This window comes from Oncorhynchus mykiss, chromosome 22, assembly GCF_057628025.1.
Source record: "Oncorhynchus mykiss isolate SJ-2025 chromosome 22, ASM5762802v1, whole genome shotgun sequence".
In the NCBI taxonomy this organism is placed as follows: Eukaryota; Metazoa; Chordata; class Actinopteri; order Salmoniformes; family Salmonidae; genus Oncorhynchus; species Oncorhynchus mykiss.
In genome coordinates, this window is record NC_143043.1 from 41,467,140 (window position 1) to 41,493,619 (window position 26,480).

General features: G+C 42.6%; 1 protein-coding gene across 17 annotated transcripts in view; it reads right to left on the reverse strand.

The window, feature by feature from the left end:
• The window catches only part of LOC110502096 (CLIP-associating protein 1-B), a 131,953-nt gene that overhangs the window by 103,277 nt on the left and 2,196 nt on the right, over positions 1-26,480 (reverse strand). For 16 of the 17 annotated variants that reach the window (XR_016490627.1, XM_090216067.1, XM_090216061.1 and 13 more), the window contains exon 2: positions 25,568-26,275. Coding sequence is in view for 15 of the 17 variants with exons in the window: in XM_090216067.1 (XP_090072193.1) it covers positions 25,568-25,762 (195 nt within the window). In the remaining 2 variants the exon portion in view is untranslated. Of the gene's footprint in view, positions 1-18,104; positions 18,271-25,567; positions 26,276-26,480 lie in introns of those variants that run through there. The other variant, XM_090216068.1, reaches the window with a different exon arrangement.

Genomic DNA, 26,480 nt, shown 5'->3' on the forward strand with positions numbered 1-26,480 from the left:
GGTTATGTTTAGCCTAGCTGATGACTCTGGGTTATTTAGCCTAGCTGATGACTTGACAGGGTTAGAGAGGGAAGAGATAGAGACGGAAGATAGAGTGCAGTAAAAGAGGGAGAGAGAAAGGGAGCTGGCATGCTGCCAAGAAGAGGAGCCACACACACATAAACTCTCTAGTGTCTCACTAGCAGGTTCATTAAGCCAGTCTCTAGCCCTATTCCCCCCCCACCCCTTCCTCCTCCTCCTCCTCCTCCTCTCCATCCTCATGCTATCCCATCCTCCTCCTCCCTCTGCATCATCCCCCCCATCATGGCGCTATCCTGCTGCCAGCCTGGCTGTGTTCTCGCTGGAACTCCACATCCTGCTGGCAACCTGGCTGTGTTCTCGCTGGAACTCCACATCCTGCTGCCAACCTGGCTGTGTTCTCGCTGGAACTCCACATCCTGCTGCCAACCTGGCTGTGTTCTCGCTGGAACTCCACATCCTGCTGCCAGCCTGGTTGTGTTCTCGCTGGAACTCCACATCCTGCTGCCAGCCTGGCTGTGTTCTCACTGGAACTCCACATCCTGCTGCCAACCTGGCTGTGTTCTCACTGGAACTCCACATCCTGCTGCCAACCTGGCTGTGTTCTCACTGGCTGCCGCCTGAAACACCGCTACCACAGCAGCACCTCCACTAACACTGCTGCACAGCACACCAACAGGCACGGAGGATAAAAGCACACTCACACATGATCATGGATGCAGACACACACAAACACGCTGCAACAAGATCCTACTATGATCAATCATTTCTGTTCAGAGAACAAGGACAATATGAAACTAAATATGATGCAGAAGGACAAAGAGGGTAATACACTGACTGCAATAGTGAGGCTAGTCTCAGACAGGATTAAGAGGAACCTCACAAGAAGAGATGGGGGTGGATGGCAGTCTTCTGATAGAGCCTTGGCTCAGATCTAGGAAGTGACACAGACAGACAGGCAGACAGTGTGTGCTTGCCCTCTGGAGGCACATGGAGGACAGGAGCCCCCCCCCCCCCCCCCCCTACTTTCTAGTCAAAACATAACAAGCACATATTTTTGGATTAACGTTTAACACAAGCTCGTGTTTGTCTTGGTTCTACAAGCACAAAGTCCATCTAAGTGGGATGACATGTCTCCAGAGGGGTTTCAGAGCTGAACCGTAGTCCTGTCTGTCCCTGTACAACAGTGTGCTAGATGAATAACCCAAGAGTTTAGCCAACTTCAACAATCACTCAGTCAGGTAGTCATCCAGTCAGTCAGGTAGTCAGTCAGGTAGTCCATCCAGTCAGTCAAGTAATCAATCGGGTAGTCATCCAGTCAGTCAGGTAATCAGTCGGGTAGTCATCCAGTCAGTCAGGTAATCAGTCAGTCAGTCAGTCAGTCAGTCAGTCAGTCAGTCAGTCAGGTTTCCAAGAAGGAAATGCCTGGCTTGCTGTTGTACAGAGTGCATCATATTACAGTGTAAGCCACACAACGGTCTGTGTTGCTCTGTACAGTACATATTAGAGGTTGAACGATTAATCGGAATGGACGAATAAATAGGGCCGATTTCAAGTTTTCATAACAATCGGAAATCAGTAATTTTGAACCTTTATTTATTCTTTATTTAACTAGGCAAGTCAGTTGAGAACACATTCTTATTTTCAATGACGGCCGAGGAACGGTGGGTTAACTGCCTTGTTCAGGGGCAGAACGACAGATTTTTACCTTGTCAGCGCAGGGATTCAATCTTGCAACCTTATGGTTAACTAGCCCAACGCTCTAACCACCTGTCTCAAGAGGAGCCTGCCTGTTACGCGAATGCAGTAAGAAGCCTAGGTAAGTTGCTAGCTAGCATTAAACTTAATCATTCATAATCACTAGTTATAACTACACATGGTTGATGATATTACTATTTTATCTAGCTTGTCCTGCGTTGCATATAATCGATGCAGTGCGCATTCGCGAAAAAGGACTGTCGTTGCTCCAACGTGTACCTAACCATGAACACCATTGCCTTTCTTAAAATCAATACACAGAAGTATATATTTTTAAACCTGCATATTTAGCTAAAATAAATCCAGGTTAGCAGGCAATATTAACCCGGTGAAATTGTGTCACTTCTCTTGCGTTCATTGCACGCAGAGTCAGGGTATATGCAACTGTTTGGGCAGACTGGCTCATTCCGAACTAATTTGCCAGAATTTTACATAATTATGACATAACATTGAAGGTTGTGCAATGTAACAGGAATATTTAGACTGATGGATGCCACCCGTCAGATAAAATAAGGAACGGTTCCGTATTTCACTGAAATAATAAACGTCTTGTTTTCGAGATGATAGTTTCCGGATTTGACCATATTAATGACCTAAGGCTCGCATTTCTGTGTGTTATTATGTTATAATTAAGTCTATGATTTGATAGAGCAGTCTGACTGAGCGATGGTAGGCACCAGCAGGCTCGTAAGCATTCATTCAAACAGCACTTTCGTGCGTTTTGCCAGCAGCTCAGCTGTTTATGACTTCAAGCCTATTAACTCCCGGGATTAGGCTGGTGTAACGATGTGATGTGAAATGGCTAGCTAGTTAGCGGGTTGCGCGCTAATAGCGTTTCAAACGTCACTCGCTCTGAGACTTGGAGTAGTTGTTCCCCTTGCTCTGCAAGGGCCACGGCTTTTGTGGAGCGATGGGTAACACTGCTTCAAGGGTGGCTGTTGTCGTTGTGTTCCTGGTTCGAGCCCAGGTAGGAGCGAGGAGAGGGACGGAAGCTATACTGTTACACTGGCAATACTAAAGTGCCTATAAGAACATCCAATAGACAAACGTATATGAAATACAAATGGTATAGAGAGAAATAGTCCTATAATAACTACAACCTAAAACTTCTTACCTGGGAATATTGAAACGAACCACTAGCTTTCATATGTTCTCATGTTCTGAGCAAGGAACTTAAACGTTAGCTTTCTTACATGGCACATATTGCACTTTTACTTTCTTCTCCAACACTTTGTTTTTGCATTATTTAAACCAAATTGAACATGTTTCATTATTTATTTGAGGCTAAATTGAATTTATTGATGTATTATATTAAGTTAAAATAAGTGTTCCTTCAGTATTGTTGTAATTGTCATTATTACAAATGTTTTAAAAAATGTAAAAATTAAATGTAAAAAAAATGTTTAAAAAAAAATGTTTAAATCGGCCAATTAAATCGGTATCAGCGTGGAAAAATCATAATCAGTCGACCTCTAGTACATATCATACAACGTCAAGTAAGACCTGGGCATTAGTAAAGGCTTAGAGGCCTACTGGACTTGTGCTGCTCCCATCACTCAAACCAGGGACATGTTCATCTCCTTGCCTCTCACCACCTCAAGCCATGCGAGACTGTGACCCACTGCAACAGAGCTAAACGAAGGAGCAGCTTTCCATGACAAATCACATGCCATCCATCGTCACAAAAGAAAACACCCAGAGGACAGACAACATGCACTTGAAGTCAGAAGTTTACATACACCTTAGCCAAATACATTTAAACTGAAATGTCAGAATAATATTCTGAAATGTCAGAATAAGAGTGGAGAGAATTATTTATTTCAGATTTTATTTATTTTATCACATTCCCAGTGGGTCAGAAGTTTACATAGACTCAATTAGTATCCGGTAGCATTGCCTTTAAATTGTTTGACTTGGGTCAAACATTTCAGGTAGCCTTCCACAAGCTTCCCACAATAAGTTGGGTGAATTTTGGCCCATTCTTCCTGACAGTGCTGGTGTAACTGAGTCAGGTTTGTAGGCCTCCTTGCTCGCACCCGCTTTTTCAGTTCTTTCCAAAAATGATCTATGGGATTGAGGTCAGGACTTTGTGATGGCCACTCCAATACCTTGACTTTGTTGTCCTTTGGAAGTATGCTTGGGGTCATTGTCCATTTGGAAGACCCATTTGCAACCAAGCTTGAACTTCCTGACTGATGTCTTGAGATGTTGCTTCAATATAGCCACATAATTTGAAATTGTGGTACAGTGAATTATAAGTGAAAAGGTCTGTAAATAATTGTTGGAAAAATGACTTGTCATGCACAAAGTAGATGTTATAACCGACTTGCCAAAACTATAGTTTGTTAACAATAAATTTGTTGAGTGGTTGAAAAACAAGTTTTAATGACACCAACCTAAGTATATGTAAACTTCCGACTTCAACTGTATGTAGAAGAGCTGGGTTTAACATTAGCACTACAGAACATACTGACTGAGAAAGTTGGTGGAATATAGAATATGGTTTGAAGCTGCATTGGAGAAGCAGCAGTGCACGATTAGCAGAACATATTGAGGAACTAGTTGGTAGAATATGGTTTGAGGGTTTTTTGGACCAGTGCCAAGTAAAAAGTTTTCCCTAGGTCTGTATGATTTAGGAGGGCTCTTTGGAGTGACAACTTCATGCTAATACATCTTTAAATGGGGCGGCAGGGTAGCCTAGTGGTTAGAGCGTTGGACTAGTAACCGAAAGGTTGCAAGTTCGAATCCCCGAGCTGACAAGGTACAAATCTGTCGTTCTGCCCCTGAACAGGCAGTTAACCCACTGTTCCTAGGCCGTCATTGGAAATAAGAATTTGTTCTTAACTGACTTGCCTAGTTAAATAAAGGTAAAATACATTTTAAAAAATGTAGCCACAGGGAACACACTTCAGTTAGGCTATTGGCTAATCCTGACTTTTACTGTGAATACTGTATATCATTTGTCAGTACAGCAACAAGGCAAAGTCTGGCAGTGCAATATAACAGCCAGTCACTATCATGGCTACATTATCTTGTCCACTGTCCTCTTCTGGCCAATGGTCATCATCCTCCGAGGACAGAGAGACAGTGAGGACACACAGGACTACACCAATCAGAGGACAGGAATACACCAGCTAGCAAGCCAGCCTCTCTTTCTCAATTCAAGTTTTAATTCAATTTAAGGGCTTTATTGGCATGGGAAACATATGTTTACATGCCAAAGCAGGTGAAATAGATCATTAACAAAAGGGAAATAAAACAAAAAATGTTTACAGTAAACATTACACTCACAAAGAAATATGAAGCAGCCATGTCAAGAATTACGCAACATTTCTTAAAATCAAAGGTGGCCATTATTTGAGCTGAAGCGAGAGAAAATACACTGACTTCAGAATGGAATGTTGCCTTTTCACATCTCATACAGTATGTTGCCTGACTACAATATTTTATCTTGATACGTTAATAAATATATGCTGTGTTAATTTTGGCCTGTTTACCTGCCTATGTACTGAAGATTGCAAGCCCCGTAATAAGTCAATACGGCTAACTGGCTAGCTAATACTGTTAGCTAGTCAAATAGCCACAAAGAACTGTTAGGTAGCTACCCACAAATAATTGACATCTATCTTGCATAATATTAGTTTTAGGTCATTTTTGCCTGTTAAACTATCTGGCTAGCTACATTATTACATTTCACATATACAGTGCCTTGCGAAAATATTCGGCCCCCTTGAACTTTGCGACCTTTTGCCACATTTCAGGCTTCAAACATAAAGACATAAAACTGTATTTTTTTGTGAAGAATCAACAACAAGTGGGACACAATCATGAAGTGGAACGACATTTATTGGATATTTCAAACTTTTTTAACAAATCAAAAACTGAAAAATTGGGTGTGCAAAATTATTCAGCCCCCTTAAGTTAATACGTTGTAGCGCCACCTTTTGCTGCAATTACAGCTGTAAGTCGCTTAGGGTATGTCTCTATCAGTTTTGCACATCGAGAGACTGACATTTTTTCCCATTCCTCCTTGCAAAACAGCTCGAGCTCAGTGAGGTTGGATGGAGAGCATTTGTGAACAGCAGTTTTCAGTTCTTTCCACAGATTCTCGATTGGATTCAGGTCTGGACTTTGACTTGGCCATTCTAACACCTGGATATGTTTATTTTTGAACCATTCCATTGTAGATTTTGCTTTATGTTTTGGATCATTGTCTTGTTGGAAGACAAATCTCCGTCCCAGTCTCAGGTCTTTTGCAGACTCCATCAGGTTTTCTTCCAGAATGGTCCTGTATTTGGCTCCATCCATCTTCCCATCAATTTTAACCATCTTCCCTTTCCTGCTGAAGAAAAGCAGGCCCAAACCATGATGCTGCCACCACCATTATTGACAGTGGGGATGGTGTGTTCAGCTGTGTTGCTTTTACGCCAAACATAACGTTTTGCATTGTTGCCAAAAAGTTACATTTTGGTTTCATCTGACCAGAGCACCTTCTTCAACATGTTTGGTGTGTCTCCCAGGTGGCTTGTGGCAAACTTTAAACAACACTTTTTATGGATATCTTTAAGAAATGGCTTTCGTCTTGCCACTCTTCCATAAAGGCCAGATTTGTGCAATATACGACTGATTGTTGTCCTATGGACAGAGTCTCCCACCTCAGCTGTAGATCTCTGCAGTTCATCCAGAGTGATCATGGGCCTCTTGGCTGCATCTCTGATCAGTCTTCTCCTTGTATGAGCTGAAAGTTTAGAGGGACGGCCAGGTCTTGGTAGATTTGCAGTGGTCTGATACTCCTTCCATTTCAATATTATCGCTTGCACAGTGCTCCTTGGGATGTTTAAAGCTTGGGAAATCTTTTTGTATCCAAATCCGGCTTTAAACTTCTTCACAACAGTATCTCGGACCTGCCTGGTGTGTTCCTTGTTCTTCATGATGCTCTCTGCGCTTTTAACGGACCTCTGAGACTATCACAGTGCAGGTGCATTTATACGGAGACTTGATTACACACAGGTGGATTGTATTTATCATCATTAGTCATTTAGATCAACATTGGATCATTCAGAGATCCTCACTGAACTTCTGGAGAGAGTTGGCTGCGCTGAAAGTAAAGGGGCTGAATAATTTTGCACGCCCAATTTTTCAGTTTTTGATTTGTTCAAAAAGTTTGAAATATCCAATAAATGTCATTCCACTTCATGATTGTGTCCCACTTGTTGTTGATTCTTCACAAAAAAACACAGTTTTATATCTTTATGTTTGAAGCCTGAAATGTGGCAAAAGGTCGCAAAGTTCAAGGGGGCCGAATACTTTCGCAAGGCACTGTAGCTAGCTGATAGTAATGAAGTAAAACATTTGCTTTGTGTATATCTTGTTTCGTCTATTGCTGCCATTGCCCTGGCTGGAAAAACGTTCAGTGAATGAGAAGGTGAAGCGTGAGGTAATACAGTAGAGGGAGAGCGAGTGCTTCTCAAATGTACAGTTTTATGCATTCTCCACACTCTCGTCCTCACAAGAGCGTACTCAAGAGAATGTCGTCGGAGAATGTGCTCAGAGCATGAGCATGTGGAGCACGGTAGTATGCATATTGAGAAACACCCAGGGTCTTTGTCACAAATGGCACCATATTCCTTATATATTGCACTACTTTTGACCAGGGCCCATAGTCTTCCCATGCAGGCATTTCGTATAGCTCAGTATCACAGCGCTCTATGCCTCGGTGTAGACTGACTCACAGACAACACTTCAGCCCAAATCCAGAGAGAGACAGGCTTCCTGCTGAGGTGTTTCTGAACCAGACAGAGGGGGAGCACCCAGTTCTTCCACAGTGACCTCTGACTCCACCTACTAAGGAAATTGCCTCTTTAACGGCATTTTCGGCAGGTAAATTCAACAAAACAGCATTTATAAAAAGCAAATCTATTAATGTGGTTTTGGAAATCTAGAATTTGTTTACAAGAATGATAGGTGTACTTTTAGTTTATGGTTGGGCACAGGTTGTTGCCCATTTGCCAATTTCCGTTCAAATCACATGAACGCATCCAACTGGCATGTACGACTTCACAACTGGTAAATTCCCACCTCCCACATGGTTACAAACGTAGCATCAAAGTGTAAACTTCAGAGGCCCAACATAACAATCTGGTAACAGCAGACAATGCAAGGAACATTGTGAATGCTGAACAGTGTGAATGGCATTTCATTTTTCCGCTGTACCCAAACCGAACTGTGACCACAAAACTACAATATGTTCCGAACCGTTCTCTCTCTGATCAACAGTGGAAATAGAGACCACACAAGTAGGCTACAGACAGTCGAGTCAGAGAGCTCACGGACTCAAAACACAAACACACTGGAACTTCAACTGTTTCCGATCACTATCACATCACTCACTCCCAGATTCAGCAATCACATTTTTTAATGAGTCAAAAAGACTTGATGAGATCATTTCTCTACTGATTAATAGATCTCCCGGGAAACCAAACTCATAGCTAAAGGGTCTGATGAATAATATGATTAAATGTTCCTCAATCCTCTTTGAATGGGTCGTAATCAGCAGGGAGGGACTACTGTAGATGTAGGCTACCTTCACACAGCCAGTCTGAGGGTTTGGCAGAGTAAGTGAATGCCTTTCCAATCTCTTTTGTCTGGTTGCCACAGAGATCCCATATTCGCCTGCTGGTGCCTGATAATTATTGGTTGATACTGCAGGCATTAGGTTTTGAATTTTTAGAGCGGTAACATTGAATATTTGTTTGCAAAATGTTACATTTCAAAATTTGTTATTTTTCCCTCCAGCATAATGCCTTGACAAAGCCACTGAATACCGCAAAATACAATGGATAAGGAACATGCCTGGGATTGAGATGTGAATTATTCCACCTAACTCAGCAAATAGGCTACCCCTCAGATGAAGTACCAGCACAGATTAAAACTAACAGTAAACAAAGGGGAATGGCAGAGAGACAAAGCAGAGAGACAACACAACACGGAGAGAAGACAGCAGCAGGGATACTCAGACATCAAAGAGCGTGTCAAGACTCTGGGTCCTGTTTAGCCTAGCCGATGACTCTGGGTCCTGTTTAGCCTAGCCGATGACTCTGGGTCCTGTTTAGCCTAGCCGATGACTCTGGGTCCTGTTTAGCCTAGCCGATGACTCTGGGTCCTGTTTAGCCTAGCCGATGACTCTGGGTCCTGTTTAGCCTAGCCGATGACTCTGGGTCCTGTTTAGCCTAGCCGATGACTCTTGGTCCTGTTTAGCCTAGCCGATGACTCTGGGTCCTGTTTAGCCTAGCCGATGACTCTGGGTCCTGTTTAGCCTAGCCGATGACTCTGGGTCCTGTTTAGCCTAGCCGATGACTCTGGGTCCTGTTTAGCCTAGCCGATGACTCTGGGTCCTGTTTAGCCTAGCCGATGACTCTGGGTCCTGTTTAGCCTAGCCGATGACTCTGGGTCATGTTTAGCCTAGCCGATGACTCTGGGTCCTGTTTAGCCTAGCCGATGACTCTGGGTCCTGTTTAGCCTAGCCGATGACTCTGGGTCCTGTTTAGCCTAGCCGATGACTCTGGGTCCTGTTTAGCCTAGCCGATGACTCTGGGTCATGTTTAGCCTAGCCGATGACTCTGGGTCATGTTTAGCCTAGCCGATGACTCTGGGTCATGTTTAGCCTAGCCGATGACTCTGGGTCATGTTTAGCCTAGCCGATGACTCTGGGTCATGTTTAGCCTAGCCGATGACTCTGGGTCATGTTTAGCCTAGCCGATGACTCTGGGTCATGTTTAGCCTAGCCGATGACTCTGGGTCATGTTTAGCCTAGCCGATGACTCTGGGTTATGTTTAGCCTAGCCGATGACTCTGGGTTATGTTTAGCCTAGCCGATGACTCTGGGTTATGTTTAGCCTAGCTGATGACTCTGGGTTATTTAGCCTAGCTGATGACTTGACAGGGTTAGAGAGGGAAGAGATAGAGACGGAAGATAGAGTGCAGTAAAAGAGGGAGAGAGAAAGGGAGCTGGCATGCTGCCAAGAAGAGGAGCCACACACACATAAACTCTCTAGTGTCTCACTAGCAGGTTCATTAAGCCAGTCTCTAGCCCTATTCCCCCCCCACCCCTTCCTCCTCCTCCTCCTCCTCCTCTCCATCCTCATGCTATCCCATCCTCCTCCTCCCTCTGCATCATCCCCCCCATCATGGCGCTATCCTGCTGCCAGCCTGGCTGTGTTCTCGCTGGAACTCCACATCCTGCTGGCAACCTGGCTGTGTTCTCGCTGGAACTCCACATCCTGCTGCCAACCTGGCTGTGTTCTCGCTGGAACTCCACATCCTGCTGCCAACCTGGCTGTGTTCTCGCTGGAACTCCACATCCTGCTGCCAGCCTGGTTGTGTTCTCGCTGGAACTCCACATCCTGCTGCCAGCCTGGCTGTGTTCTCACTGGAACTCCACATCCTGCTGCCAACCTGGCTGTGTTCTCACTGGAACTCCACATCCTGCTGCCAACCTGGCTGTGTTCTCACTGGCTGCCGCCTGAAACACCGCTACCACAGCAGCACCTCCACTAACACTGCTGCACAGCACACCAACAGGCACGGAGGATAAAAGCACACTCACACATGATCATGGATGCAGACACACACAAACACGCTGCAACAAGATCCTACTATGATCAATCATTTCTGTTCAGAGAACAAGGACAATATGAAACTAAATATGATGCAGAAGGACAAAGAGGGTAATACACTGACTGCAATAGTGAGGCTAGTCTCAGACAGGATTAAGAGGAACCTCACAAGAAGAGATGGGGGTGGATGGCAGTCTTCTGATAGAGCCTTGGCTCAGATCTAGGAAGTGACACAGACAGACAGGCAGACAGTGTGTGCTTGCCCTCTGGAGGCACATGGAGGACAGGAGCCCCCCCCCCCCCCCCCCTACTTTCTAGTCAAAACATAACAAGCACATATTTTTGGATTAACGTTTAACACAAGCTCGTGTTTGTCTTGGTTCTACAAGCACAAAGTCCATCTAAGTGGGATGACATGTCTCCAGAGGGGTTTCAGAGCTGAACCGTAGTCCTGTCTGTCCCTGTACAACAGTGTGCTAGATGAATAACCCAAGAGTTTAGCCAACTTCAACAATCACTCAGTCAGGTAGTCATCCAGTCAGTCAGGTAGTCAGTCAGGTAGTCCATCCAGTCAGTCAAGTAATCAATCGGGTAGTCATCCAGTCAGTCAGGTAATCAGTCGGGTAGTCATCCAGTCAGTCAGGTAATCAGTCAGTCAGTCAGTCAGTCAGTCAGTCAGTCAGTCAGGTTTCCAAGAAGGAAATGCCTGGCTTGCTGTTGTACAGAGTGCATCATATTACAGTGTAAGCCACACAACGGTCTGTGTTGCTCTGTACAGTACATATTAGAGGTTGAACGATTAATCGGAATGGACGAATAAATAGGGCCGATTTCAAGTTTTCATAACAATCGGAAATCAGTAATTTTGAACCTTTATTTATTCTTTATTTAACTAGGCAAGTCAGTTGAGAACACATTCTTATTTTCAATGACGGCCGAGGAACGGTGGGTTAACTGCCTTGTTCAGGGGCAGAACGACAGATTTTTACCTTGTCAGCGCAGGGATTCAATCTTGCAACCTTATGGTTAACTAGCCCAACGCTCTAACCACCTGTCTCAAGAGGAGCCTGCCTGTTACGCGAATGCAGTAAGAAGCCTAGGTAAGTTGCTAGCTAGCATTAAACTTAATCATTCATAATCACTAGTTATAACTACACATGGTTGATGATATTACTATTTTATCTAGCTTGTCCTGCGTTGCATATAATCGATGCAGTGCGCATTCGCGAAAAAGGACTGTCGTTGCTCCAACGTGTACCTAACCATGAACACCATTGCCTTTCTTAAAATCAATACACAGAAGTATATATTTTTAAACCTGCATATTTAGCTAAAATAAATCCAGGTTAGCAGGCAATATTAACCCGGTGAAATTGTGTCACTTCTCTTGCGTTCATTGCACGCAGAGTCAGGGTATATGCAACTGTTTGGGCAGACTGGCTCATTCCGAACTAATTTGCCAGAATTTTACATAATTATGACATAACATTGAAGGTTGTGCAATGTAACAGGAATATTTAGACTGATGGATGCCACCCGTCAGATAAAATAAGGAACGGTTCCGTATTTCACTGAAATAATAAACGTCTTGTTTTCGAGATGATAGTTTCCGGATTTGACCATATTAATGACCTAAGGCTCGCATTTCTGTGTGTTATTATGTTATAATTAAGTCTATGATTTGATAGAGCAGTCTGACTGAGCGATGGTAGGCACCAGCAGGCTCGTAAGCATTCATTCAAACAGCACTTTCGTGCGTTTTGCCAGCAGCTCAGCTGTTTATGACTTCAAGCCTATTAACTCCCGGGATTAGGCTGGTGTAACGATGTGATGTGAAATGGCTAGCTAGTTAGCGGGTTGCGCGCTAATAGCGTTTCAAACGTCACTCGCTCTGAGACTTGGAGTAGTTGTTCCCCTTGCTCTGCAAGGGCCACGGCTTTTGTGGAGCGATGGGTAACACTGCTTCAAGGGTGGCTGTTGTCGTTGTGTTCCTGGTTCGAGCCCAGGTAGGAGCGAGGAGAGGGACGGAAGCTATACTGTTACACTGGCAATACTAAAGTGCCTATAAGAACATCCAATAGACAAACGTATATGAAATACAAATGGTATAGAGAGAAATAGTCCTATAATAACTACAACCTAAAACTTCTTACCTGGGAATATTGAAACGAACCACTAGCTTTCATATGTTCTCATGTTCTGAGCAAGGAACTTAAACGTTAGCTTTCTTACATGGCACATATTGCACTTTTACTTTCTTCTCCAACACTTTGTTTTTGCATTATTTAAACCAAATTGAACATGTTTCATTATTTATTTGAGGCTAAATTGAATTTATTGATGTATTATATTAAGTTAAAATAAGTGTTCCTTCAGTATTGTTGTAATTGTCATTATTACAAATGTTTTAAAAAATGTAAAAATTAAATGTAAAAAAAATGTTTAAAAAAAAATGTTTAAATCGGCCAATTAAATCGGTATCAGCGTGGAAAAATCATAATCAGTCGACCTCTAGTACATATCATACAACGTCAAGTAAGACCTGGGCATTAGTAAAGGCTTAGAGGCCTACTGGACTTGTGCTGCTCCCATCACTCAAACCAGGGACATGTTCATCTCCTTGCCTCTCACCACCTCAAGCCATGCGAGACTGTGACCCACTGCAACAGAGCTAAACGAAGGAGCAGCTTTCCATGACAAATCACATGCCATCCATCGTCACAAAAGAAAACACCCAGAGGACAGACAACATGCACTTGAAGTCAGAAGTTTACATACACCTTAGCCAAATACATTTAAACTGAAATGTCAGAATAATATTCTGAAATGTCAGAATAAGAGTGGAGAGAATTATTTATTTCAGATTTTATTTATTTTATCACATTCCCAGTGGGTCAGAAGTTTACATAGACTCAATTAGTATCCGGTAGCATTGCCTTTAAATTGTTTGACTTGGGTCAAACATTTCAGGTAGCCTTCCACAAGCTTCCCACAATAAGTTGGGTGAATTTTGGCCCATTCTTCCTGACAGTGCTGGTGTAACTGAGTCAGGTTTGTAGGCCTCCTTGCTCGCACCCGCTTTTTCAGTTCTTTCCAAAAATGATCTATGGGATTGAGGTCAGGACTTTGTGATGGCCACTCCAATACCTTGACTTTGTTGTCCTTTGGAAGTATGCTTGGGGTCATTGTCCATTTGGAAGACCCATTTGCAACCAAGCTTGAACTTCCTGACTGATGTCTTGAGATGTTGCTTCAATATAGCCACATAATTTGAAATTGTGGTACAGTGAATTATAAGTGAAAAGGTCTGTAAATAATTGTTGGAAAAATGACTTGTCATGCACAAAGTAGATGTTATAACCGACTTGCCAAAACTATAGTTTGTTAACAATAAATTTGTTGAGTGGTTGAAAAACAAGTTTTAATGACACCAACCTAAGTATATGTAAACTTCCGACTTCAACTGTATGTAGAAGAGCTGGGTTTAACATTAGCACTACAGAACATACTGACTGAGAAAGTTGGTGGAATATAGAATATGGTTTGAAGCTGCATTGGAGAAGCAGCAGTGCACGATTAGCAGAACATATTGAGGAACTAGTTGGTAGAATATGGTTTGAGGGTTTTTTGGACCAGTGCCAAGTAAAAAGTTTTCCCTAGGTCTGTATGATTTAGGAGGGCTCTTTGGAGTGACAACTTCATGCTAATACATCTTTAAATGGGGCGGCAGGGTAGCCTAGTGGTTAGAGCGTTGGACTAGTAACCGAAAGGTTGCAAGTTCGAATCCCCGAGCTGACAAGGTACAAATCTGTCGTTCTGCCCCTGAACAGGCAGTTAACCCACTGTTCCTAGGCCGTCATTGGAAATAAGAATTTGTTCTTAACTGACTTGCCTAGTTAAATAAAGGTAAAATACATTTTAAAAAATGTAGCCACAGGGAACACACTTCAGTTAGGCTATTGGCTAATCCTGACTTTTACTGTGAATACTGTATATCATTTGTCAGTACAGCAACAAGGCAAAGTCTGGCAGTGCAATATAACAGCCAGTCACTATCATGGCTACATTATCTTGTCCACTGTCCTCTTCTGGCCAATGGTCATCATCCTCCGAGGACAGAGAGACAGTGAGGACACACAGGACTACACCAATCAGAGGACAGGAATACACCAGCTAGCAAGCCAGCCTCTCTTTCTCAATTCAAGTTTTAATTCAATTTAAGGGCTTTATTGGCATGGGAAACATATGTTTACATGCCAAAGCAGGTGAAATAGATCATTAACAAAAGGGAAATAAAACAAAAAATGTTTACAGTAAACATTACACTCACAAAGAAATATGAAGCAGCCATGTCAAGAATTACGCAACATTTCTTAAAATCAAAGGTGGCCATTATTTGAGCTGAAGCGAGAGAAAATACACTGACTTCAGAATGGAATGTTGCCTTTTCACATCTCATACAGTATGTTGCCTGACTACAATATTTTATCTTGATACGTTAATAAATATATGCTGTGTTAATTTTGGCCTGTTTACCTGCCTATGTACTGAAGATCGCAAGCCCCGTAATAAGTCAATACGGCTAACTGGCTAGCTAATACTGTTAGCTAGTCAAATAGCCACAAAGAACTGTTAGGTAGCTACCCACAAATAATTGACATCTATCTTGCATAATATTAGTTTTAGGTCATTTTTGCCTGTTAAACTATCTGGCTAGCTACATTATTACATTTCACATATACAGTGCCTTGCGAAAATATTCGGCCCCCTTGAACTTTGCGACCTTTTGCCACATTTCAGGCTTCAAACATAAAGACATAAAACTGTATTTTTTTGTGAAGAATCAACAACAAGTGGGACACAATCATGAAGTGGAACGACATTTATTGGATATTTCAAACTTTTTTAACAAATCAAAAACTGAAAAATTGGGTGTGCAAAATTATTCAGCCCCCTTAAGTTAATACGTTGTAGCGCCACCTTTTGCTGCAATTACAGCTGTAAGTCGCTTAGGGTATGTCTCTATCAGTTTTGCACATCGAGAGACTGACATTTTTTCCCATTCCTCCTTGCAAAACAGCTCGAGCTCAGTGAGGTTGGATGGAGAGCATTTGTGAACAGCAGTTTTCAGTTCTTTCCACAGATTCTCGATTGGATTCAGGTCTGGACTTTGACTTGGCCATTCTAACACCTGGATATGTTTATTTTTGAACCATTCCATTGTAGATTTTGCTTTATGTTTTGGATCATTGTCTTGTTGGAAGACAAATCTCCGTCCCAGTCTCAGGTCTTTTGCAGACTCCATCAGGTTTTCTTCCAGAATGGTCCTGTATTTGGCTCCATCCATCTTCCCATCAATTTTAACCATCTTCCCTTTCCTGCTGAAGAAAAGCAGGCCCAAACCATGATGCTGCCACCACCATTATTGACAGTGGGGATGGTGTGTTCAGCTGTGTTGCTTTTACGCCAAACATAACGTTTTGCATTGTTGCCAAAAAGTTACATTTTGGTTTCATCTGACCAGAGCACCTTCTTCAACATGTTTGGTGTGTCTCCCAGGTGGCTTGTGGCAAACTTTAAACAACACTTTTTATGGATATCTTTAAGAAATGGCTTTCGTCTTGCCACTCTTCCATAAAGGCCAGATTTGTGCAATATACGACTGATTGTTGTCCTATGGACAGAGTCTCCCACCTCAGCTGTAGATCTCTGCAGTTCATCCAGAGTGATCATGGGCCTCTTGGCTGCATCTCTGATCAGTCTTCTCCTTGTATGAGCTGAAAGTTTAGAGGGACGGCCAGGTCTTGGTAGATTTGCAGTGGTCTGATACTCCTTCCATTTCAATATTATCGCTTGCACAGTGCTCCTTGGGATGTTTAAAGCTTGGGAAATCTTTTTGTATCCAAATCCGGCTTTAAACTTCTTCACAACAGTATCTCGGACCTGCCTGGTGTGTTCCTTGTTCTTCATGATGCTCTCTGCGCTTTTAACGGACCTCTGAGACTATCACAGTGCAGGTGCATTTATACGGAGACTTGATTACACACAGGTGGATTGTATTTATCATCATTAGTCATTTAGATCAACATTGGATCATTCAGAGATCCTCACTGAACTTCTGGAGAGAGTTGGCTGCGCTGAAAGTAAAGGGGCTGAATAATTTTGCACGCCCAATTTTTCAGTTTTTGATTTGTTCAAAAAGTTTGAAATATCCAATAAATGTCATTCCACTTCATGATTGTGTCCCACTTGTTGTTGATTCTTCACAAAAAAACACAGTTTTATATCTTTATGTTTGAAGCCTGAAATGTGGCAAAAGGTCGCAAAGTTCAAGGGGGCCGAATACTTTCGCAAGGCACTGTAGCTAGCTGATAGTAATGAAGTAAAACATTTGCTTTGTGTATATCTTGTTTCGTCTATTGCTGCCATTGCCCTGGCTGGAAAAACGTTCAGTGAATGAGAAGGTGAAGCGTGAGGTAATACAGTAGAGGGAGAGCGAGTGCTTCTCAAATGTACAGTTTTATGCATTCTCCACACTCTCGTCCTCACAAGAGCGTACTCAAGAGAATGTCGTCGGAGAATGTGCTCAGAGCATGAGCATGTGGAGCACGGTAGTATGCATATTGAGAAACACCCAGGGTCTTTGTCACAAATGGCACCATATTCCTTATATATTGCACTACTTTTGACCAGGGCCCATAGTCTTCCCATGCAGGCATTTCGTATAGCTCAGTATCACAGCGCTCTATGCCTCGGTGTAGACTGACTCACAGACAACACTTCAGCCCAAATCCAGAGAGAGACAGGCTTCCTGCTGAGGTGTTTCTGAACCAGACAGAGGGGGAGAAAGACTGGGACAGAGAAGGAGAGTGAGAGAGAGAGATTTGAGACAGAGAGAAAGATTAGCAGGCTGAACCCTCCACTGATGCATGGGGAGGGTATGAGAGGTAGGGAGGCTGAGTGGAGACATTGAGGCAGTGTTGTCTGACTGATTTATTCAAGCCTCGTCAAACAGCTGATTCTGTGAGGTCATTGATTTGGTCAGAGAGACCGCTCAGCTCACCTGGTTTCCCTGGACTGCAGTGTGCTATATTGTGTGAGTGGCAGATTGATGGCTGAGAGAAGTAACACAGACAGTAGCCCTATCCTGCATAGATTTAGAAGGGGTCAAATGTGAGACAAGGGCTAGAGCACAGGTTTATTTTTTGCTGAGCTTCGGAATTTTTTCCTGAACTATTGAATCTGCGTGAGAGGTCAGCTGCTGCTTTGGGTAACAAAGCCGATATTAAACAGGGCTACAGGAGTTTGGTGGGGATTGGTAGAGGAGATTATTAGCGTGTTTTGATGGAGTGCAGCAGGGCAGAATATCCTTAGCAGGGTCAGTTGGTGATTGCTGAAGAAGACGTGATGCCTCAACTAAGTCCTCATGAAATACTGCAGCGCCAGACAAGCAGGAGAGCAGAGCCAGCACGCACTGTGCCAAATATAAACACGCAGTACCACAAACAGGCCTGTGTTGTGACAGGCCACAGTGTACAGACAACAGACACAGTGTAATCTGTCTGAATAAGCCTCAGGATTAGCTGGAATAATGACAGTGTAATACTGTTCCCTTTGATGATTGATCTTTATCAACAGCAGAGAGACACACCTCTATCACTAAACTATCATTAGGTCTACAATTACATGGTAATTAGGGAAGTAACAACTCACCGATAAACATCTGAATCAACCAATACAAGCGTAAGATACAAGTGCATCGGGCCGCGGACACCAAACCGATCCAAATGTAGCATGCATCGGTCAGAAAATAGATTCAAACATTACGAAATCACCGGTTCAACTGAAGCGTCCTCTCGTTCAGTGACGAACTGCAGGTAACTGTGTTGACAGTCATTGACCTAGGCAATATCAGTAGCCTAGGCAAACTGTGGACTGTACCCAGCTTCACACGCTGACCAACAGGAGTTAGGCGGCCTGTTCCTGATCTTGCACATCTGCGCGGCATCTTCAGCATATTTAAATGATAAAATAGCTTGCGTGGTATTAGGCTTTATTAGTTGAATGACAACCTAGGTAATTTGCTAGGTTATTGTTATCTACACGGCCGGACGACCGTATATCTTTTATTAAAAGCTAACTTCCTGCATTGCTTCACATTGTGTTGAAAATATTCTGCACATTTGATCATGAGGCTATGAGAAAATATGACAGTTTTCAGGCTAATTTCCTGCACTTCTACACTTTTTGCCATGGGTCTGAGTGAAAAATGTTCACATTGTTCACATTCCTGCATCATATTGGAACCCATGTCTAGATACAGTTGAAGTCGGAAGTTTACATACACTTAGGTTGGAGTCATTAAAACTAGTTTTTCAACCACTCCACACATTTATTGTTAACAAACTATAGTTTTGGCAAGTCGGTTAGGACATCTACTTCCAACAATTGTTTACAGACAGATTATTTGACTTACTCACAATTCCAGTGGGTCAGAAGTTTACATACACTAAGTTGACTATGCCTTTAACCTGTTAGAGCTCTAGGGGCGCTATTTCATTTTTGGATAAAAAACGTTCCCGTTTTAAGCGCGATATTTTGTCACGAAAAGATGCTCGACTATGCATATTCTTGACAGTTTTGGAAAGAAAACACTCTGAAGTTTCAGAATCTGCAAAGATTTTGTCTGTAAGTGCCCCAGAACTCATTCTACAGGCGAAACCAAGATGATGCATCACCCAGGAATTAGCAGAATTTCTGAAGCTCTGTTTTCCATTCTCTCCTTATATGGCTGTGATTGCGCAACGAATGAGCCTACACTTTCTGTCGTTCGCCCAAGGTCTTAGCAGCATTGTGACGTATTTGTAGGCATATCATTGGAAGATTGACCATAAGAGACTACATTTTCCAAGTGTCCGCCTGGTGTCCTGCGTCGAATTCGGTGCGCAATTGCCAGCTGCTTCTACTTTACCATTTGATTCAGGGGAGAAAGCATGTGTCCAAGAACGATGTATCAATGAAGAGATATGTGAAAAACACCTTGATGATTGATTCTAAACAACGTTTGCCATGTTTTCAGTCGATATTATGGAGTTAATTTGGAAAAAAGTTCGCGTTTTGAGGACTGAATTTTCGGATTTTTTTTGGTAGCCAAATGTGATGTATAAAACGGAGCTATTTCTAATACACAAGGAATCTTTTTGGAAAAACTGAGCATCTGCTATCTAACTGAGAGTATCCTCATTGAAAACATCAGAAGTTCTTCAAAGGTAAATGATTTTATTTGAAGGCTTTTATGTTTTTGTTAATGTTGCGTGCTGGATGCTAACGCTAATGCTAACGCTAAATGCTAACGCTAGCTAGCTACTTTTACACAAATGATTGTTTTCCTATGGTTGAGAAGCATATTTTGAAAATCTGAGATGACAGTGTTGTTTACAAAAGGCTAAGCTTGAGAGATGGCATATTTATTTCATTTCATTTGCGATTTTCATAAATAGTTAACGTTGTGTTATGCTAATGAGCTTGCTGATAGATTTACACAATCCTGGATACAGGGGTTTTTTCATAGCTAAACGTGACGCAGAAAACGGAGCGATTTGTCCTAAACAAATAATCTTTCAGGAAAAACTGAACATTTGCTATCTGAGAGTCTCCTCATTGAAAACATCTGAAGTTCTTCAAAGGTAAATGATTTTATTTGAATGCTTTTCTGTTTTTTTGTGTAAATGTTGCCAGCTGAATGCTAATGCTAAATGCTACGTTAGCCATCAATACTGTTACACAAATGCTTGTTTTGCAATGGTTGAGAAGCATATTTTGAAAATCTGAGATGACAGTGTTGTTAACAAAAGGCTAAGCTTGAGAGCTAGCATATTTATTTCATTTCATTTGCGATTTTCATGAATAGTTAACGTTGCGTTATGGTAATGAGCTTGAGTCTGTATTCACGATCCCGGATCCGGGATGGGGAGATCAGAAAGGTTAAACAGCTTGGAAAATTCCAGAAAATGATGTCATGGCTTTAGGAACTTCTGATAGGCTAATTGACATTATTTGAGTAAATTGGAGGTGTACCTGTGGATGTATTTCAAGGCCTACCTTCAAACTCAGTGCCTCTTTGCTTGACTTTCATGGGAAAATCAAAATAAATCAGCCAAAAAAAATTGTAGACCTCCACAAGTCTGGTTCATCCTTGGGAGCAATTTCCAAATGCCTGAAGGTACCACGTTCATCTGTACAAACAATAGTACGCAAGTATAAACACCATGGGACCACGCAGCCATCATACTGCTCAGGAAGGAGGGACGTTCTGTCTCCTAGAGATGAATGTACTTTGGTGTGAAAAGTGTAAATCAATCCCAGAACAACAGCAAAAGGACCTTGTGAAGATGCTGGAGGAAACATGTAGAAAAGTATCTATATCACAGTAAAACGGGTCCTATATTGACATAACCTGAAATCCCGCTCAGCAAGGAAGAAGCCACTGCTCCAAAACTGCCATAAAAAAGCCACACTACAGTTTGCAACTGCACATGGGGACAAAGATCATACTTTTTGGAGAAATGTCCTCTGGTCTGATGAAACAAAAATAAACTGTTTGGCCATAATGACCATTGTTATGTTTGGAGGAAAAAGGGGGAGGCTTGCAAGCCGAAGAACACCATCCCAACCATGAAGCACGGGGGTGGCAGCATCATGTTGTGGGGGTGCTTTGCTGCAGGAGGGACTGGTGCATTTCACAAAATAGATGGCATCATGAGCGAGGACAATTATGTGGATATATTGAAGCAACATCTCAAGACATCAGTCAGGAAGTTAAAGCTTGGTCGTAAATGAGTCTTCCAAATGGACAATGACCCCAAGCATACTCCCAAAGTTGTGGTAAAATGGCTTAAGGACAACAAAGTCAAGGTATTGGAGTTGCCATCACAAAGCCCTGACCTCAATCCTATAGAAAAATTGTGGACAGAACTGAAAAGGCGGGTGCGAGCAAGGAGGCCTACAAACCTGACTCAGTTACACCAGCTCTGTCAGGAGGAATGGGCCAAAATTCACCCAACTTATTGTGGGAAGCTAGTGGAAGGCTACCCGAAACGTTTGACCCAAGTTAAACAATTTAAAGGCAATGCTACCAAATACTAATTGATTGTATATAAACTTCTGACCCACTGGGAATATGATGAAAGAAATAAAAGCTGAAATAAATTATTCTCTCTACATTTCACATTCTTAAAATAAAGTGGTGATCCTAACTGACCTAGGACGGGGAATTTTTACTAGGTTTAAATGTCAGGAATTGTGAAAAAACTGAGTTTAAATGTATTTGGCTAAGATGTATGTAAACTTCTGACCTCAACTGTGTATCATCTTGAAAGGGAAAGATAAACAACATGAATTAACATTAGGGATGTTGAAGTGAGGCAAGGCTGCTGAGTCAATACAGACACACCCTTGTATGGAGGAGACTGCAGCAGAAAAAACACTGTAAGAAAGGAAATGTCAATTACTACCAAACTGATCACAGCTCTCCCTCGGTTGTTAGACTATATGCCCTCGTTGCATATGTATGAATCAAGATGAAGTTCACTGTGAGCTGAGGGGACAGACATGGTACTATATTGTTATCCCTCACCCTGTCCTCTCTGTAAGTCTTAATGGGATAGTCCGCCAAATGAAGGATTAAATACTACTGTAATACTACAGTAATACTACTACAGTAATTCCACACACGTCACTCCATTACCAGCTTAGGTAGAGCAGTGACAGTTACTATGTTGGCAGGCCTATATGTAGAATAGTAGGAGGAGAGATTCACTATTGTTCCGTTGGGGAATGGGTATGCCTATAGTACCACTTGTTCATTCCATTACATATGATCTCTTGCCATTCAATGAAGACAATCAACAGACCTGCAGTGATGACGGAACCAGATATAGTCCTAGTTCAAGGTTTCAAGGAGGATCACAATCCACGAAGACCACAGTCAATGTGTTCAAAGTGAAAAGCTGTGGTTGGTTGGTTCTCTCTCTCCCCCCCTCGCTCTTTCCCCCCTCGCTCTCTCCCCCCCCTCTCTCTCTCCCTCCAAATACTTTCCACATTACTAAGCCCATCAGCCACAGTCTGCGTCCAGGCACGCTCCATGGTCTAGGGACTGCCTGGCCTGCCGTTCAGTCACAGCAGAGAATCATTACACTACCAGACAATGTAGACAGAGGAGAATTTTCCTGTCAATGGTCCAACTGCCCCATCTGACCTTTGACCCTGATTTAACCAGTGACCAACATGAAGCTTTTAGAAGCACACAGAAACATACTACATTTTACAAAAACAATGATGTGGCGAAAAGGAGGAAGACTTTTGGAACCATAGCCCTTTGACCTGTAACGGAACACTTGTGTCATCACTGAAGGATCCAGTTCAGAAGCCTATTGGTACAAATGAGATTGTGGAGAGTCTGGGCTGCAAGCAAAAAGTGAAGACAACCCTCTTCGGCCCTATGGAGCCCCATCCCTGAACCCCTCTCACTCTGTCATCACATAACCCCCATGGAGCCCCTTCAGCTGAGCAGTAATCAGGCCAGCTCAAATTAGGCCTAAAGCCTCTCTCTCTCTGTCTGTCTCTCTAGCTCTCTATACCAACACAGCACCCAGGTCCTAATTAGGGCTGTAATGGTGACCGTATTACCGCCACACCAGCAGTCACAAGTCATGACGGCAGTCAAATTCCATGTGTTGGGTGTAAGATAGCCCACCGACTGATAATGTGCCACAGCCCTAATGACCATCTTCCGAGCCGTGCCAGAAACAGTAGGCAAAGGGAAGAGCCTGGAGCGCTTAGCCTTAGTTTACCAGCTCAGAGGGCCTGAGCCCCGGGGCAAAGGCAGCTAAACACAGGGACTGCAAGGAGGGAAAACAGGGCAGACAAAAGTCTGAGACCCACTTTAAACTATGTAGGCCAGGGAAAGTATGGTTTTGTCTAGATAGATATCTCAAAAGGTACCAGCATACAAAAAGCTGCGTATCACAACAATAAATCACCAGCTTCGTAAACAATGCAAGGAATTATCCACACAGAAAGATGGGATAGAATAGAAGCACTGACTTATCGGACTTCCCATGTCCTCACAATTGGGCTAGATACTGTAAGGCATAGGCCTGTATGCCCCAGAAAGAATTCCAAATTATTAACAATCTTCAATTTTTACATGAATATCTTAGCTATTTTTTTTATAAAACAATGAAGTTTATGTTAAGGTGTAATGTCAGTGTGAAAGCATTGCTCGGTATTCTGGTAAAGTGATCCTTGTAGATGGAAGAAAGGACTCATTGCCATTCTGTTCAGTGGAGTTCTTCTGCTTGTCTCAGGCACATTACATAGGCCAGTTAATGCTCTATAAAACATGCTTGGTAAGGAGGAAAGAATTTGAACTGGTATCGCTGTAAAGATCTGCTTTGGAACGGATATCTTATGGGTCAGCTCAGCCACATAATACAATAATGTTTTAATCAGCTTTGTCGATTCATGTCATTAAACTTCAAGGGATACTTTGGAATTTTAGCAATTTACTTTCCCAGAGTCAGATGAACTCATGGGTACCATTTGTATGTCTCTGCATCCAGTATGAGGGAAGTTAGAGGTAGTTTTGAGAGCCAATGCTAACTAGCGCTAGCGCAATGACTGGAAGTCTTTGGCCTCTACTAGAATGCTAGCAGTTACCATATACTTCCGGTCATTGCGCTAACACTACATAGCAATTGCGCTAATGCTAGTTAGCAACTTCCTTCAAACTGCATGCAGAGACAAAAAAAAATGGTACCCATGAGTTCACTGCCAAAATTCTGAAGTATCCCTTTAATGAGGGCACCTATCGAAGATGCTTCCTCAAATCAGCATTAATGTCACTAACATTATGGTTCTCAGAGCACAATACATATTCATCACAAGTCCAACTGTCTGGAGCTTAAAGACAACAAGTGTGTCATTCCCCCCCAAAAATGTTTTGTATTCGTATCTGAAAAGCGGGATTATGTTGTTTACTTACTGAATAACATGGGATGACATTGAAAACTTCCTCTGACCTCTGAAAACCAACATGTTTGAATGCCAACACAAGCTCAATGCCATTAGTTTACTCTGTCTACCAACCCAACAATAGCCAGAGGACAAATCCCCAAAAGGATATTGGACAGTCTGGCCCCAGAGTAAAGCCTACCTCTCCTCTCCACCTTGTTCTAGCTTTCCAATTCATATTCTTCATCTCTTGACAACACTATCCCCATTCACCACTCTCAATATATCTCCAGAGTGGCTTTGATATCTACCTTTAAGAATGATGGAAGAGTTAAAGTTCGCAGTCACTGCGATGGATTTCCATCATATGGATTGAAACATTTCAATTGAAAAATGGAATTTCAAAATTATCCTTTTTCCCTCAAAAGCATGATGGTCATAACTTTTTTTAAATCAAAGCAGAGGTTAACTTGGCCACGCAGACAATCAATCTGAGATCGACTTAAAGATGCACTATGCAGAAATCGCTCCGCCATTTCCTGGTTGCTAAAATTCTAATAAAGTTTCCCTAATTTCACTTTGTGTGACAAAACAAGCAAGTATAATGAAGAGAATCATTGTACCATCTAAACCATTGTGAAATATATTTTCCATAATCAAAAATATTGTATTTTAAGCTGTTTGAAACTGTTGTACAAAACCGAAAGTAAAAGAAGCAAAGACTAAAATTAAAAACCGGAAGCATAGAAATATTGCACATAGAACAGCTCTTCCGCTTTAGACTTGCTTTCAATGAGAATGACAGCTCTATAACTCACATTTCTATTTTAATTTTGTGGGGTGCCTGAAAAAGTTACATATTGCAGCTTTACGTTTCAGTAATGGGATTTTTTTTTTTGCATTAACCCCTGATGACATGTAAATAAAATTTAATTTATATTGGCCACTTACACATATTTTGCAGATGTTATCGCGGATGTAACGAAATGCTTATGTTCCTAGCTCCAACAGTACAAAACAATACACACAAATCAAAAAAAGATATAGAAATATTAGAACAAGTAGCTAACTACGCTCATGAAGCCCTTTTATATATATATATATATAAATATATGCCTCTCAGCTATCTAGCTGCTATCTGACTGCATATTCACCCCTCTTACCTTGAAGTTGGAACAGTTGACCCAGGTGGTAGCGATGCTGTCCACCATCCTGTCCAGACCTGTCTGGTCTTGCTCCAGATCCTGGGACCTATCCTTATCCAGGATGTAATCTATGAGCTCCTGTCCCACCTGCACCTTCCTCCCCAGGTCTTTCTGCACCACCTGGGCCAGACAGTACTCCATATTGACCTCCATGGTCTCGGCCTCGTCTCTCCCTCTTCGGTCCCACCACTAGCTTCCACTGATCCAGGCAGTGGGAAGGCCGAAAACAAATGGGTGTGACCCCCACCGGGTGTGTGTGCCCTGGAAAAAAAGGCAACACAAGAGCAGGCTCCACACACTGGATTGATGTAGCCTATTTATATCCCTTGGGCAGGCCGTGGGCTAGGCTGTATGATGGGTGCGAGGAGCTAGCTAGAGGTCAGGCCGCAGGGATGGAGGGAGCCTGGGGAATGGCAGCTATGCACCATGTGTGTCTGGATGGCAGCTGGGGAGGGTTTTCTTCTCTTCTCTCGCGCTCTCTTTTTTTTCTTCTTTGTGTTGAAGTGAGTCTGAGCCACTCTGTTAGTACCAGGCTGGGCAGAGATGATGGTTGTGAGAGCAGCAGTGGGTAAGGCTCATGAAGTGACAGTAACTGGAGAAGGAGAGCAGGGAAGGTCTGGAAGGGAAGAGCTTCATAGCTTAGTGGTCCCTAGTTCCCGGGAAGGCCTGGGGTCAAGAATAGAAAAGGGAAGGCCGTTAACACAATCCCACCCTCCTGTCTTCAAATTGTAAATGCTACACAACCTGCCGCCATGGCAACTTGGGTCAATGTAGAGTTCACTTGAGCCCCTAAGCCCGGTGTGTTACTGGGCAATTCCACAATAAAGGACACTGAGACTCAGATGTTTCATTTTAAAATGTATGCCAAAAG